Source organism: Mirounga leonina, unplaced genomic scaffold, assembly GCF_011800145.1.
Source record: "Mirounga leonina isolate KUSES-001 unplaced genomic scaffold, KU_Mleo_1.0 Mir_82, whole genome shotgun sequence".
Lineage (NCBI taxonomy): Eukaryota > Metazoa > Chordata > Mammalia > Carnivora > Phocidae > Mirounga > Mirounga leonina.
Window position 1 is genome coordinate 2,487,157 of NW_023270825.1, and position 15,597 is coordinate 2,502,753.

The 15,597-nt window shown below is 50.9% G+C and overlaps 1 protein-coding gene across 3 annotated transcripts in view; it reads left to right on the forward strand.

Moving 5' to 3' along the window:
* Positions 1 to 15,597, forward strand: part of CDC42BPB (CDC42 binding protein kinase beta) — a 98,372-nt gene that overhangs the window by 33,827 nt on the left and 48,948 nt on the right. For all 3 annotated transcript variants that reach the window (XR_004677022.1, XM_034992710.1, XM_034992711.1), the window contains exons 2-4: positions 6,659 to 6,750; positions 9,067 to 9,150; positions 12,052 to 12,147. Coding sequence is in view for 2 of the 3 variants with exons in the window: in XM_034992710.1 (XP_034848601.1) it covers positions 6,659 to 6,750; positions 9,067 to 9,150; positions 12,052 to 12,147 (272 nt within the window). In the remaining variant the exon portion in view is untranslated. The remainder of the gene's footprint in view (positions 1 to 6,658; positions 6,751 to 9,066; positions 9,151 to 12,051; positions 12,148 to 15,597) is intronic.

Genomic DNA, 15,597 nt, shown 5'->3' on the forward strand with positions numbered 1-15,597 from the left:
AGTCGCTGGCATCCGACCACAGCGGTCCCCTTGAGTCTCCTCTGCTTCACCCCACATGGCAGACCACTGCACTTCCGGAGCCTAACCTGGGTGTGGCCTCCTGCTCCTCGTGTCCAGGGCCTGCATTGCTGTCACTGTCACTGTGGGCCTCGAAGCCGCCGTTGCTAGCTCTCATGGGGAGGCAGCACCCTCTGCTCGCTCTGCTTCCACTCCTGCCCTCTGCAGCCTGCTTTCCAGATAATGAGAGAGAACCTTTAAAAAGATGTTCAAGAATTTTCTTGAAACATGTTCGAACTCAGAAAAGTTGCAAATAACAAACAGTACGCAGAAGTGCCCCCAACGATTTGAGAGTGAGTTGCTCTTCCAAGCCCACGGGAGGGCCACCATCCCGCTCGCTTTCCCCTCCGTGGCACCCGGGCCCGCGCAGAGCCGCACGCCACTCCTCCTCGGCCTGGCCATTCCGTTCCCTTCGGTGGGAACATTTCCTCAGTCTCGCCTTGACTTTCATGACCTTAAAATTTTTGAACATTGCAGGCCAGTTACTTTGTAGAATGTTCCTTAATGTAGGTTTACGTCCTGTTTCCTCATGATTAAATTCAGGGTATGTCCAGAAGCGACACTGCCTTTCCTCACTGTGTCCTGCTGGGTGCTGGCACAGTTTCATTTTGTCACGTAACTGGTGATGGTGTTCACTCTGGTCGCTTAACTTAGGGAGAAGTGTCTGCCTGACGTCACCGTAAAGCTACTTGCTTCCCTTTGTCATTGAGAACTATTTCGTTTGGATGTGCTTTGAATCTACATAAATATCTCATTTCTCATCAGATTTTTTAAATTTATGAATATCAGTATGGACTTCTGGTTTCCTACCTAATTTATGTAATCTGTGACTATCGGTATTTACTTTGATTGACCAGTATTCTTTGAGCGTGTCTTTCCTTCCTCCCACAAAATGTTCCAGGCCGGGCTCTGGAGTGCCTGAGGAGCCCTGGTTGCTCTGCGGGAGAATGGCCCCGAGAACCCGAGCCGGGCGCTCGACGTGCTTGCTGCTGGGATGTTGCTGCCCCCAGGCCCTGTCCATGGGTGGAGCGAGGGCTATGTGGATGTATGCTGCTACTTATGTCTGTGTTGTGATGTCTCTGTACGTTGAAAATCCTGAGGTCACACTGATGCCTCCGATTCTAATCCAGTACTGCAGGATTCGTGACTTACCCGTAACTCCCTTCTCTGGCGGTGAGGAACCTGACTCCCCCTTGTCCTGAATCTGTTTACTTATGTGATCGGTCCTCCTGGATAGAACAGATCTCCCCTCCTGTTCACCCTGTTCTGTTTCCCTGCGGGGACGTCCACCTGACCCCAGCATCTCCCCGGTTGGGCTCTGACCCCTGCTCTCTGCTGGGCCCTGTCTAAAGGGTGCTAGTAGGAGACTGGAGGGGCGGAGGAGACAGAAGGGACTGGGGTCTTCCTGCCTGCTCCTCTTCCCTTGAGTGACGCCCTTACTAACGCTTCTTCCTTCTGGCCAAAGTGCCTGCTAGCAGTGGGCAGCGGCTCCCAGGTGGGCATTCTCCCACACTTTTGGAGATCCCAGCTCCCTCCCAGCTCCCTGGCTCCCAGCGCATGGGATGCACCTTTGAGCCTAGAGACCCCAGTACCAGCAGCAGCATCCCACCCTCAGCTCAACAGAGCCCTTTGCCTAGGTCAAAAATTCCAGCATCTTCCTTCGGTTCCCCTGATCCACATCTGCTGTCCCCACGATAAGTTCCCTTCCTGCTTTTTAGTTACCTCGTTAACAGTTCTTTATGTCAGATTTTCTTATTCATTAACTGTGTGTTTCTGTCTCTTGACTCTGCCCAGTCCGGATGGCGGAGTCTCCCTGCTTTTGTATTGATACTGATTGAGAGCCCATTTGAAATGTTACTCTTTCTGCTTTTCACCTGTTAAGTCCTGTCTGATCAGTGTGATTTCATGGCCCCTTACATCTGTGTGGTTAGCAGGGTGGTCTGCCGCTGCCGTGTGATTCTCTATTCTGGTTTTAGTTAATGCAGTCTTAATAATTTTTACACACCAGTGTCATATTTTTACTCTGTCCTCAGAACTCTTGGATATCGTTTCAAGTGTTCATCTCCGTTTCCATGGTTTTTCCTGTTTATCTGACTGGCCCTGATGAACCCATGTCCATCCATTTCAGGAAAATTTGCACAGAACTGTGTACAAGGCAAAAAAAAAAAAAAAGCAACAAAATTGCTTCTATCAAAGAGTAGGAGAGGGGCGCCTGGGTGGTTCAGTGGGTTAAGTGCCTTTGGCCCAGGTCATGGTCCCCCTGAGGCCCTCATCCGTCTGTTTCTCCCTCTGCCCCCCCAACTCTGTCTCAGTCTTTCTCTCACATAAATAAAATCTTTTTTTTTAAAGGAAACTTGATGAGGAAGGTAAATAAGATGATTGATGTGCAAGAGCAGAGATGGAGTGATGAGGGCATTCCGGGTGGCAGCCTTGCCATGAGGCACTTCCACCCGCCTTGATGTCATTGTTCATGGGCCCCTGAGGTGGGCAGGGAAGGCGTTTTGCCCATTTTATGGGTGAGGAAAGTTAATCACAGAGGACGAAATGACGTCCTAAGATGGACTGCTACCAGCTGGTGCACTTGGGACCTGAGTCTCCCGATTGGAAGCTGGGGCTCTCTCTCCCACACCCCCAGCAGAACTGGACCACTTAAATACAACGCAGAGACAGTTACAGCCAGAGATTAAGATACACACTTCATGCTCCAACAACATGCTCTCAACAACAGATGAATGACAGGTTAACTATTTTTAAAAGCCATTTAGCAAAAAACAGGATTGAATATCAGATCTTGAAAGAGTTGATAACTTTCTAAACCTTAATAGTAAAATGACGAAGGAAGAATGAATCAATTCAGTTTTATTAGAAATACTTTTATTAGAAGTAATAATTTCTGTAAAAATAATATGATTAAGATGAAAAGCGGGGACATGATGGAGGTGTGTTTACAGGTAAGCTGTCTCACAAGGAATAAAGCACTTACGCAGTCCTTTGAACGAGATTAAGACGTGACCAGTGAGCAAATGGGATGAGTAGATAATCCGCATAATGGGGGTGTACAGCCGGCTTCACTGGGCCTCAGAGAACTGCCAGTTTCAGAGGCAGGTAGGCACCCACGTACGGTGTTGGGGCGAGGAGCGGTGACTCGGGCCATAGTATGGACGGCAGATTAGGAGCTGCAGAAAACGGTAGTGTCCGTTGGAGAGTCCTGGAATTTCAGCCTAAAAATTATTTTAAAATAGTAAAAAAAAGGGGCGTCTGGGTGGCTCAGTCGTTAAGCGTCTGCCTTCGGCTCAAGTCATGATCCCGGGGTCCTGGGATCGAGTCCGGCATCGGGCTCCCTGCTCAGCGGGAAGCCTGCTTCTCCCTCTGCCACTCCCTCTGCCACTCCCTGCCACTCTGCCTACTCATGATTCCTCTCTCTCTCTCTGTCAAATAAATAAATCTTTAAAAAAAAAATAGTAAAGAAAGCTTGTGTGCATGAAAATGTTCATGAAGTTACTGTAAGAAGATAGGTGTTTTTTTTTTTAAGATTTTATTAGAGAGAGAGCACGAGCAGGGGGAGCTGTAGAGGCAGAGGTGAGAAGCAGGCTCCCTGAAGAGCAGGGAGCCCGGTGCGGGGCTCGATCCCAGGACCCTGAGATCAGGACCTGAGCCCAAGGCAGATGCTTAACCGACTGAGCCACCCAGACCTCCCAGGAAGATAATAGTTTTAAAAATTAAATGTTTAGGGGCGCCTGAGTGGCAGCTTAGTTAAGCGTCTGACTTCAGCTCAGGTCGTGATCTCAGGGTCCTGGGATTGAGCCCCGTGTCATCAGGCCCCGTGTTGAGCACTGAGTCTGCATCTGCCTCTCCCTCTGCCCTTCCCCCTCTATGCACGTGCACACTCTTTCTCTCTCAAATAAATAAATAAAATCTTTTTTAAAATAATGAGGGGCGCCTGGGGGGCACAGTCAATTAAATGTCTAACTCTTAGTTTCGACTCAGGTTGTGATCTCAGGGTCGTGGTATTGAGCCCCACATCAGGCCCTGTGCTCAGCACAGAGTCTGCTTCGGATTCTCTCTCCCTCTGCCCCTCCTGCTCGTGTGTGCGCGCGCGCTCTCTCTTTCTCAAATAAATCTTTCTTCTTCTTCTTCTTTTTTAAAATATTTATTTATTTGACAGAGAGAGAGTGAGAGCAGGAACACAAGCAGGGGCAGTCGGAGAGGGAGAAGCAAGCTTCCTACGGAGTAGGGAGCCCGATGTGGGGCTCGATCCCAGGACCCTGGGATCATGACCTGAGCCGAAGGCAGATGCTTAATGACTGAGCCACCCAGGTGCCCCAAATAAATCTTTCTTTTAACAAAAAAAATGTTTAACCTATCTGTTCAACAGACACACCATTTACAGTGGTTGGTGTGTCAACTTAGTGAAATAGTATGCATCTGTTAAAATGATAATTGAGTACAGAGACATGAAATGTCTAAGAAAATAAAAGAATACAGAAAATACGAAACACTGTCTATGAGCAAGATGGAACAGGAACACGGACAAGTTAAATTGACTCTTGGCACGATTCTGGGTGGAATTTTCTTTGACTTGCATGACTGGTTTGTACATTTACAACAGTGGCTACCACCTTTCGTGAGTCGTTGGGGTATTTGTGGAAGGGTCCAGAACGTTGCATTGTACCCCTGCCAGAGCGGGTGTTTCTACGGCGTGCACTTGACTGTGCTTAGTGGTGGAGTTTGTTCGTAGCTGGTCAGTGCGCTTTCCTTTCTGCATCTCTCTCTTCCGGTGGTAAAATAGAACAGATCAGATTTGTTGGGATTGTTTTTCTTCATTGTAGAAGGAACGGTACCCTGCGGTTCCCCGAGAAGATACCAAGAGAGGTTGAGGTTTTCGGTGGCTGTTTGAAGTACATATTTCCATTAGGCATTCTGGGAATGGTTATTTGGGTTGATATTTGAAAGAAAGAAAGATGAGCCATAGATGACCTTTCAAGTTGTAGCTCAAGGGTTTTCTTTAGCCTGGCCTTTTTTTTTTTTTTTTTTTTTTTTAATCAGGCCCTATGTGTTCTGTTCCCTAATCTCTGTGCCGATGGGCACTTAACACTGATAGCGGTAACAGTTCCCCAGTGGAAATGTTTTGCAAAACTAGTAGTGGAGAATTTAAAAAAGAACTGTGTAGAATACAGGTTGGCATCAAATGGGGATTTAGGCCTGGAGGTGAAAATAAGACCAGGTGTGAGGTGTAAGAGATGTGATTAAATGGAAGTCAGACCAAGGGCGGGACAGGTGGTGGTGGGGAGTGAGCCTCTGCAGGAGGTGAACCACAGGACGTCTGTCCGGGCGCTGCCACTTGCTCTGCTCCTGTCAGGGAACTTACCCGCACTCTCTGGAGTGCCGTCCACGACCTGGGGGCGGCTCAACACCACTGAGACATCTTCCTGTCACAGTTCTGGAGGCCAGAAGTCCAAAGTCAGGGTGTGAGCAGGGCCATGCTCCCTCTGGGGGCTCCAGGGAAGACTCCCGTGTCTTTCAGCTTCTGGCGGAGGCGGCGTTCCTTGGCTTGTGACCAAATTGCTCCAGTCTGTGCCTCCATCCTCATGTAGCTTTTTTCCTTCTGTGTCCAAATTCCCTTTTTTTTTTTTTTAAAGATTTTATTTATTTATTTGAGACAGAGAATGAGAGACAGAGAGCATGAGAGGGAGGAGGGTCAGAGGGAGAAGCAGACTCCCTGCCGAGCAGGGAGCCCGATGCGGGACTCGATCCCGGGACTCCAGGATCATGACCTGAGCCGAAGGCAGTCGCTTAACCAACTGAGCCACCCAGGTGCCCAAATTCTCTCTTTTTAATAAGGACTCCAGTCCTGTTGGATTTAGGGCCCATGTCATTCCTGTTTGTGACCTTACCTTAATTCGCAGAGACCCTACTTCCAAATAAGGCCACGTTCCCAGGTTCTGGATGGACACTATTGATTGGGGGGCAGAGGGGAGACATGACACTATTCAACCCAGTAGACTGTCCCCAGAAACCTGGCTCAGTTTCCTCCTCCTAAAATGCGGAACACGTGAGTGCTGTGGAAGGTGCTTCTCATTTCTTACTGAAGTCACTTAGAGGCTCCATGCATTTGGTAAGGATGGTTACGATGTACGAGAGCACTGCCCGCGTGGTGTAAGGATCGCCCCCGTTCTTGGAGAATGTCTCGTGTTCCCGCAGCTGCCCCATGGCTCCACTGAGCTGACAGGTGGAGCCTGGCGCTTGCTCACCTGGAGGATAGCTGGTTCTGTGGGCTGCGGTGGGCTGTCGCTGTGGGATGGCTGCGAATGTGCCCACTAGTTGCTTGCGCAGCGAGGTAGACCCTAGCTTCAGTGATTTTTACTGGGGGATCTCTGTTGTGGCAGCGTTTGTTATAACAGAGAGTGTAGGTGCGATGATAAACATCTACATTAATTGAGCATAAATACGGACTTTCCAAAACTTGCCAGATATTAAACATTTAAAAAGTAAACTTTTTTTCTAAAACTATGTAATTTAGTAGAATGCCCCAGTCAATTGAATTTTTATGTAGTCTCAACTTATGAGAGTAAATTGTTGATTTGCTTTTTTAAATTTGTAGCTAAACCATTTACACAACTGGTGAAGGAGATGCAGCTTCATCGAGAAGACTTCGAAATCATTAAAGTGATCGGAAGAGGGGCTTTTGGAGAGGTAAGATAAACTTCATTGTGCTGACTTTGCCTAACGGCCACAACAGCATTTTTAGGACCCGGTGCGCTGATCTGGGGAGGGGGTCATTATTGGGATCGTTGGGAGAGTGGTGCTTGGCGGGCAGAGTCTGAAAGAATTAAGAGAAAAAGAAGAAGCTTGTGACAGGTGAGTTGCCCTGAATATTGTTTCTTAGAGACAAAGAAGTCTATTAAAAATCCATTTGTGAATTGAAAAATAGCTCTGTGGTCCTTTTCCAGAGTGCAGGGAGGGCGAGGCAGTGGCCGTTCTCCCTGTGGGCGGCTCGCCTGCCGTCGGAGCCCGGCCCGCTCACGAGCACGGCCCTCTGCACTGCCCTCCCGACCTCCGCTCGCCTCAGGTGTGCCGGCCTCGCTGCCCTGGGCCAGACAGCCGACCCCGGAGGCCATGGCCTCTGCCCCGGGCGCCTTGCTTGGTGTCATGCCCCCGCCAGGGAGGCCCAGGTCCCCGCAGCGGACCAGGATCAGGCACTTTTACAGTGCGCCTCTTCGACTTTGAAACGCCTCTGCATAGACTCTGCCTTTAGCTCGGGCTGGGGGAGCCCGTGGCAGGGGGGTTCCGAGGAGAAGCAGTGACACGCGGCCCCAGCGCAGCAGCTGACGTGCTCTGCCTGCCAGTGAGCCCGCCTGCCGTGACCGCACAGCTACGAAATGCGGTGTGGGGTTGGTTGTGTGGGGCGCACATTTCCCACTGTGTGCCGGACAAGGAACAAAGCAGTGAGTTCACCGGGCGGCCGCTTTGCTCTCAGGTGCCTCCTCTGCCTGCTGAGTTGAACAAGGCCTGTGATCTGTCTTAGAAAACATGTCAGTATTTTTGACGATTCTTCTGCTACAAGCACCTGATGGTACCCCTACTGCATCTGCTTCGGTAGAATGCACAGAAAGGAAGTACTCCTCCAAAAATGCTTTATAAATAGTCGAGGGAGAAAGCCCTGGCCTCCCCGAGCGAGTGTGGACAGTTGTGTGTCGTGCCCTCATTTCTCCCTTGGAAACTGCTCTGGCCTCTGATCAGACCCCAGCCGTGCTCTCTGCCACCCCGCGCTGGCTTCATGCCACCCCTCCCTGGGCCCCGTGGCCTGGGCTCCTCATATCACCGGCTCCCTCGTCTAGCTCCTCCCGCCCCCCAGCCTTTCTGCATCCCGTCTGGGCTCCCTGCACGTGCTCGCCAGCCCTCCCCTGCCAGGACTAGAATTTGGGACTCTTAACAGTACTACCATTACATGGCACTCTGTGGTAATGAGGTGTTATTGCCGTTGCCTCCCTGGGATATTCCTGTCATCATGTACCTGAAGTGTGCCCAGTTTCAGTGACAGCACTGAGCGGATCACAGAAATGAGGACTCTGTCAGTGCTGGGACGGTCTTTATGAAGAACATATATGGTTCTAACTGAACTATTTTTTCCTAATGACACGCCAGGGGAGGTTGTCTGGGGGGGTCTGCAGTGGAGCCCGGGTATGTGGACCGATAGCACTGAGATCATGGGACGTGCCACTCCGGAGCCCCCTCCCAGAGAGAATGTGGACAGTCCAGAACTCCACGTCCCGTGATGAGAGCGTATGAAACTGGTAGCTCAGAAGTGCACCCCCCCCCACCACTACTCAGGCAAAGTTGAGAGAAACGTTTCTGGATGATTCCATAAACAAGATTGGGAATATTTGTGGTATTGCCCTTTTCCTTGAGCAGAATGGCTTTGGAAACACTTTCCTCTCAGGATCGTGGGGACAGCTGGTCTAGGAAGTGCTCTCATCAGTGTGGGAGCACTGACACCTTCTAGGCCCTGCCTGAACACCGCTCCACCAGGAGGATGAGAAACTGAGGCCCATGGGCCCAGAATGGCTTGTGCTGGAGCTGGACTTGAATCCCGCCTGTGAGAGGTAGATGTGAGCACCAGTGGGCGCGTAGGAAGGCTGTGGGGACGGAGCCCTCGGACACAGGGAGGAAGGCTTGGGAGCAATGAGTAGATTTTTAAGGTTTTTCTGATGAAAATCCCAGGCATGCCCCAAAGAAGAGGACGGTGAACCCCCCTGTGCACCCACTGCTCACCGCTGAAGGTTTTTGAACTGAGCGAGTCAGGTGCCAGGTGCAGCATGGCTAACATCAAGTCTTGATGCTTAAAAGGGCAAATCTTTGTTTACGTAAAAAACTCTTCTTTCCTCAGCAGCTCATTTTCCAGCGTTTCATTTCCCCCAGGCAATTAAGATTTCACTGTAGTTATATGAAAATGTGCTGGCCTTTTGTTCCATTAACTACATTGTTGTTAAACTCCTGTTCGTATTCCAGGTTGCTGTTGTCAAAATGAAGAACACTGAACGAATCTACGCCATGAAAATCCTCAACAAGTGGGAAATGCTGAAAAGAGCAGAGGTAAGCGTGGAGTGGTGACTAATCAACAGTTGAACTGGGGTTTATGTGAGAGGAGAGAGGCCACGACACCACATGGGGTCCAGACCACAGCCCTCCCAGATCTGGGCCTCCCTCCTTGACCCAAGTGAACTGCTTTTTGTTGCCACGACGTCAGCCCCGTCCTGGCTGTCCGCTGCACTGCGGAGCCCCTCTCCCGCCAGGGCTGTTTACTGGAAGGGAACATTAAAGCCTTCACGGAAATTTTAGGCATTTATCTCAGTTCTGCTTCATGCGCAAAAGGCATTATTGAATTTGGAGCCTACTTAAGTACAGAAATGTCTTTAATGCTCCCTCCTAGAGGGAGGATGAGAATTGTAAGTAGATGTTCCAGATGCGTTTTTCCTGAGTGCTGTGTCCATGTCTGGGGAGCCTATTTCACGCTCCTGGCCCCGACGGAGACAGGTGAGGCTGCGGAGTGAGCCCGAGCTTTTCCTCTGGTGCTGCCCACACTCGCCCCCCGGTCTATCCTCACCAGCCATGCTCTGTGCCCCTCTGCTTCGCCTCGGGCTCCATCACTTACCCTGTGTCCTCTCGCTGGACTGCCCAGGCCCAACGCCCTCCACACACCTGTGGCAGCATCCAGCCTCACCCATTCCCCCCATCCACGCCGCCCCTGCTGTGCCCCAGCTGTGAAGCAAGCTCACCCTGGGACTGCGCGCCCCCAGGATCGGCCACCTCCTCCTTTGGGAACTCCTTCCCTGGTTTCTGGCCTCCCTCATCCTGTCACTCTGAACCTTCCTTGTAATTTTAGGTGGCCCTTCCCCCTGTGTTCTCTGATTCTTACCTGGGCTGATCCTGCCACCTTGGGCAGATCACAGTACAGATGTTTATTCTGGTCAGATCCCTCTCCTGAGCTCAGGTTGTCGTTAACTAGGTGGGTGGGCATGCTCACTCAGCATCTTGAGCTCATCACGTCTTGTCACTTGCGGCTTCTTCTGCTTCCCCGTGTGTACCCCCGTTCCTGCCGTGCGCCCACACAAGGCCTCGCCCTGGATTACCCAGAGAATGCATCACCATTGTGCGGTCACCTGGGCTCCAGATACCTTCCTCACCTGGTGCCCAGCAGCCCTTCTTCGCACCACTGGTGCTGCGGTTGTCACAGGAATGCCGCTGAAGTGACTCTTCCGTGGGGAACAAAGCAGTTAGTGTTCCATAAAACTTTGGGGGAATAAATGCTAGTAGCAAATTCATTCAAGTTTATATTTTTATAGGAGTGAGAAGTCTCAGGATTAGGGAGAGGTGATTCTCACCTTATCATACTAGTTAGTATTTACCCAAATGTCATGGTGAGTACATTTTAAAACTATGGAATTTTGAAATTTAAATCTGGTTACAGAGATCCTAATTGGCATACTCTGAAAAGTCCAAGAATTATTATGATTATATATGATTTATGATGATAATTATGATTATCTCAGAATATATGTAATGGGGTATGTGAGTGTGATGGTACAAAAACATAATATTGATATAAAATGCTGGTTACAGTAATTCATTTTTTTATTCTTATTTAGTAAGCCTATATTGAACATTTTATATTAACTTCTAAAAATCTTTAAACACATGAAGTCAACAAGAGGGGGCAGTACAGAAGTTGCAGAGCCATGTGAATTCACAACTTGTGGATCGTGCTGGGCTTTTAGCTCATAAAAAAAAAAAGTCCTGAAACTTTGCTCTGAAAACAAAACAAAACTGCTGAATAATACGTATATTTCCTGTCTGTGGGTCACTATGCTGCGGATCCTCAGTGTAAGAATGGCTTTCATTCTAAACATGGATAGGTAGACGCTTGAGAACGCGGAGCGTCTTGTGGCCGCCCTGCACCAGGCCCGGTGGTCTTGGTGGCCACTGGCTGAGGGGCCGCAGGGGCTCCGGGACCTCTGGTCTCTGCACAACTGGACAGTGTAAGCTGATTGCTGGCCCATTCGAGTTATTTTCTTTGCTTTTAATTAGTAGAATCGGGGCACATCTACTTCAGTCATCTTTTTGAAAGAAAAACTTGAGAAAACAAGTTTAGAACAAAGCTTATAAGAAACAAGTTCTACAGGCCACTGTGAGTCTCCTGAGAGAACAGGTAGAATTCTCCAGTGCCTGGCAGGGCGGGGCCCCTGTTAGTGCCACTCTCGTTTTTGTGAAGCTTTGCAAGTTTCAAATACAAGAAGGAGTTAAAATGTTCTGTGCTCAATAAAGAGAACATTTTATTATAATTTTGCCAGAGAACCTGGGCATTTTAAATACAGGGGCCACCTATGTAGTAAACTTCTTGAACAAACCATGACAGCCTAAAAGCTAGCCTTTTACCCATATGCGATAGGCCATAGGTCTTCATAGCATCCTGTTGCTATCACGTGCATCAGTATGCTGGAAGTAAATGCCATGGCATGGCTCAGATCACGAGGCGGGGGTGTGCCCTCCCCTGCCAGCCATACGGTCTGCGAGAGGGCAGACACGGGGTGGCCACGCCATAGGCCATCAAGACGAAGCTGGCCTGCTCAGGAGAGGTCAGGCATTGCTGGGTGGGAGGGGCTGGCGTCCACCCTCGAGCCAGGTGGACTCTCCCAGCTGGAGCAGCGGGCACGTGGCGGGGGGAGGCTCATCATGAGGAGGGAGTTCTCAGCAGCCCCCAGTGCCCGTGTGGGCAGGGGCCGGGAGGAACCCGGAGGCACTCGGCCTCTCAGCCAGTGCAGGTAAAGAAAGACTGAGGAGCAGGTGGGAGCCGCCTGGGGGGGGAGGTTGCAGGTGAGGCAGGGAGGCCAGGCTTCCAGCACTGTCTCCAGAGCCTGGGTCCCAGCAGGGTCCCCTCTCTTCGGGACTGTACTCCTCAGATGGATATAGACCGCCTCTCCCCCTGATTGCTTACAGACTGCCTGTTTCCGAGAAGAGCGCGACGTGCTGGTGAACGGGGACTGCCAGTGGATCACCACGCTGCACTACGCCTTCCAGGACGAGAATTACCTGGTACGTGTGGGTCTCCGGGAGCTGAGGCTCAGTCAGATGGCGTGTGGCCGAAGTTTGTTGATTCCTTTATGCTGTTACGAAAAAATGAGTAAGACTGTTTGGAATTGACATTGTTGAAACGTATATATGACCAGAGAAAACTTAGGGGTTTGTTTTAATGTAGTAATCAGGTGGAATTTTTAAAAAATAGACTAATGAGATTGTATACTTTTTCTAATTACTAGATGACCTGATTATTTTGTTCACTGGGTTTATTCCATTTAAGCTGGGGGCGTCAAACATTTTTCATCTTAAACCTTTTCCATCTTTAGTTACGTGTGAGACGAGGGAGTGCTGCAGGGCCACAGGGGCTCAGCCCTTCACGCCGAGTGGCTGTTGTCCTGCTGGTTGGCGACAGGCCCAGGACACTGAGCTGGTTTGCAGTCCTCCCAGGTGGACGAGCTGGGCTCTCTGAGGCCTTCTGACACGGGGTTTTGGGGGGACTCTTAGCATCCGTTTCTCCTGACTTGAGCTGGGCTTCTTTCAGTCTTGACCAGTCTGCCGTGTGACCAGCACACGCCTGGACGAGAACGTAGACACCTGGAAACGCAGACACAATAGCTCAGAGTGAGGGCGCCTGGGTGGCTCAGTCGTTAAGCGTCTGCCTTCGGCTCAGGTCATGATCCCGGGGTCCTGGGATCGAGCCCCACATTGGGCTCCCTGCTCCGGGGGAAGCCTGCTTCTCCCTCTCGCACTCCCCCTGCTTGTGTTCCCTCTCTCGCTGTGTCTCTCTGTCAAATAAATAAAAATCTTAAAAAAAACCACAATAGCTTAGAGTGAAGGGAAACCAAACCTTGGGTCTCAGGCACTTTGAATTCCAAGAGTGACTCTAGGTTCGCCTAAACCTGAAGTCCTTTTATGTGGAGCTCCAGGTGTCGGGCGAGCACAGACCCGGAGAAGCTGGTCTCTGCCTCGCTCCTCCGGCCTGCGCAGCTCCAGCATTGGCCGCATTCGAGGGTCAGCACAGCCTCAGGGCGGGGACCTCTGTCTCTCTGAGCGCACCCTCACTAGCGTGCTCCATTTCCTACAGCAAGCCGAGTGACGTGGGATCTCTCTTACTCATCATAGAGCAGTCTCTTTCAGACATCAAAAGAAATCCCTTAGATTGAAATGCCCAGAATTAGGTAAAAGGGTCTATTATACCCTTTATTTAGAATTTAAAATAGGGGCGCCTGGGTGGCTCAGTTGGTTAAGCGTCCAACTCTTGGTTTCGGCTCAGGTCATGATCTCAGGGTTGTGGGATCGAGCCCCACGTCAGGTTCTGCGCTCAGTGTGGAGTCTGCTTGGGATTCTTTCCCTCTCCCTCTGTTCCCCCATTCCCCCCCCACCGCCCCCTTTGCTCACTCACGTGTGTGTGCTCTCTCTCTCTAAAATTAAAAAAAATAATAAAAGAATTTTAAATAAATATGCTTGTTTCTACAGAGGGGACCATTGTGTTTACTGAGCAGTGGCGCGTGGGTCACCTCAGTCCTGTCTTCCCAGGGACCCCATGGCTTAGGCGCTCATGGTTGTCACCACTTTTTAAATGGAGTGTCTGGAGCAGGAAGGGATGAAGTCATCTGCCCAAGGTTGTCACACAGATGCAGGGGCTGAGCAAGGACCGCAGCCCCGGCCTGTGGCAGGAAGTGGTGCTCAGTGCCCTTCCCCACAGACCGCAGAGTCCTGACGCCCTGGGGCCCTCTCCACATAAACCCCCTGCTCACAGGGGACCGGCTCCAGCCTGTTTCCCATGTGAATGAAGCTTCTGAGCAGTCTAGGCAATGTGGGTCTGTACCGAAGGAGAGCAACGTGTCTTCCCTGAAGTCGGCACGGCATGTTGCAGTCTGAAGTGTGAGGCGTCCCCAGGCTTATTCTGACCGCAGACGGTCAGTTAGGAATTCCAGCCAAGAAGCCATCTTCTTGAGTGTTTAGAGTTGCACAAATAGAGGTACAGTGACAATTAGGGAGAAGGAGAGCAGGGACTCTGGGCCTTCTTGGGTCCTCAGGCTGGGGTTGGCAGCCCAGGGTCTGGCTGTCTCTGCTGCCCCCGAGTGGTGAGTTTGGGCAAGTTTCCTTCTCTCTGGGACAGTGGCAGTCTTTGTGGGGCAGGTGCGAAGCAGGCCCGGCAAACACGCGGCCTGAGTGTCGCGGGGGGGGGGTGGTGGAGGGGGGGTGCCGGCTGTGTTAGGTGGATTCCTTGGGCTGCCCTGCGAAGCCAGTTCGTGTTATAATTTCTGTTGTAGGTATCTAAACTTGCCATGTCATAAAAATTAAACCTGTTTCACCAGTAAGTGAAAGGGCGTTGCCTTACTTAGAATCCTGTGTTACATGATAATTGGTCTAGTTCTTATTCCAAAAATCAGTTTCTAAGTGTCTGCGTTATAAGCCCTTACAGTTTACTTTCCTTACAGATTCGTTTTCTAGGAACCTATCAATCATATTTAGCCCTGCTATACTACGTTTTAATTTTTCTTTTCAGATTTCCAGGTAGACATGGAAACCGTTGAGATTCAGCTAGATGTGGTGCTTGACTTATTCCTACTGCTTTCTTAGGGGCTGCAGAACTTGGCTATTCATTCACCTACCCCCTCACCCCGCATGCGTCCGTCAGCAGGTGCTCTGGTCTTTGCCTCCAGATAGCCACGATGCCTGATCCATCCTCTCTGCCCTCCCCAGTGCCTGTCACCGTCACCTGCTGCCTGGCCTCCCAGCCCCTCTCCTGTCCTGCTCTTGGCCCTCATCCTCTAGTCCCTTCTTCCTGGGCAGGCAGAGCAAGCTTGTAAAGTACATCAGATTGCAGCTGCCTAGCCCAGGACCTCCCAGCAACTTCCCTGGCTCTTTGAGTGGGGCCTGCGGTCCCTGCTGTGGTCTGTGGGGCCTGGCCTCACCCCCACCCCCTGCTCGCGCTCCGGCCATAGTCACTGTTCTCCATTCCCCGCAACGGGCCACATCCTTTGCACACGTCCCTTTGTCTGGAACATGACCTCTGGCCCGTGCCAAGGCCGGCTTCTGCCTGTCGTGTAGGCCCCAAGATATCTGCCTGATGGTCCATGCAGCCTGGTCATGCTCTAGCATGCTGTGTGGTTTTGTTTTCTTCTGTGCTTAGTGCTCTCTGAAAGTCTTGTGACCGTCTCCTTACTTACTTAGGGTCTCTGGCCCTCCCCTCGATGTCAGCTCTGTGGAGGAGCACCCCTTGCCTTGGAGGGGTGCCAAGGGCTCCTAGCTGAGAATGAGCAAATGAGTGAGTGAACGAGGGAAAGCACTAGCTCGGTGGGTGCCATCGAGGGTCTTCCGTGAAACAGGAGATGTTATGGGCACGGGTGAGGGGAACCTGATTACACAGGACTCCCGCCCTTGGACAGGCAGGCTGCAGTGCCCCGGTGCCCTGAGATCAGGCAGGGAGGTGGGGTCAGCCGACGTGAGTCTTGAGAG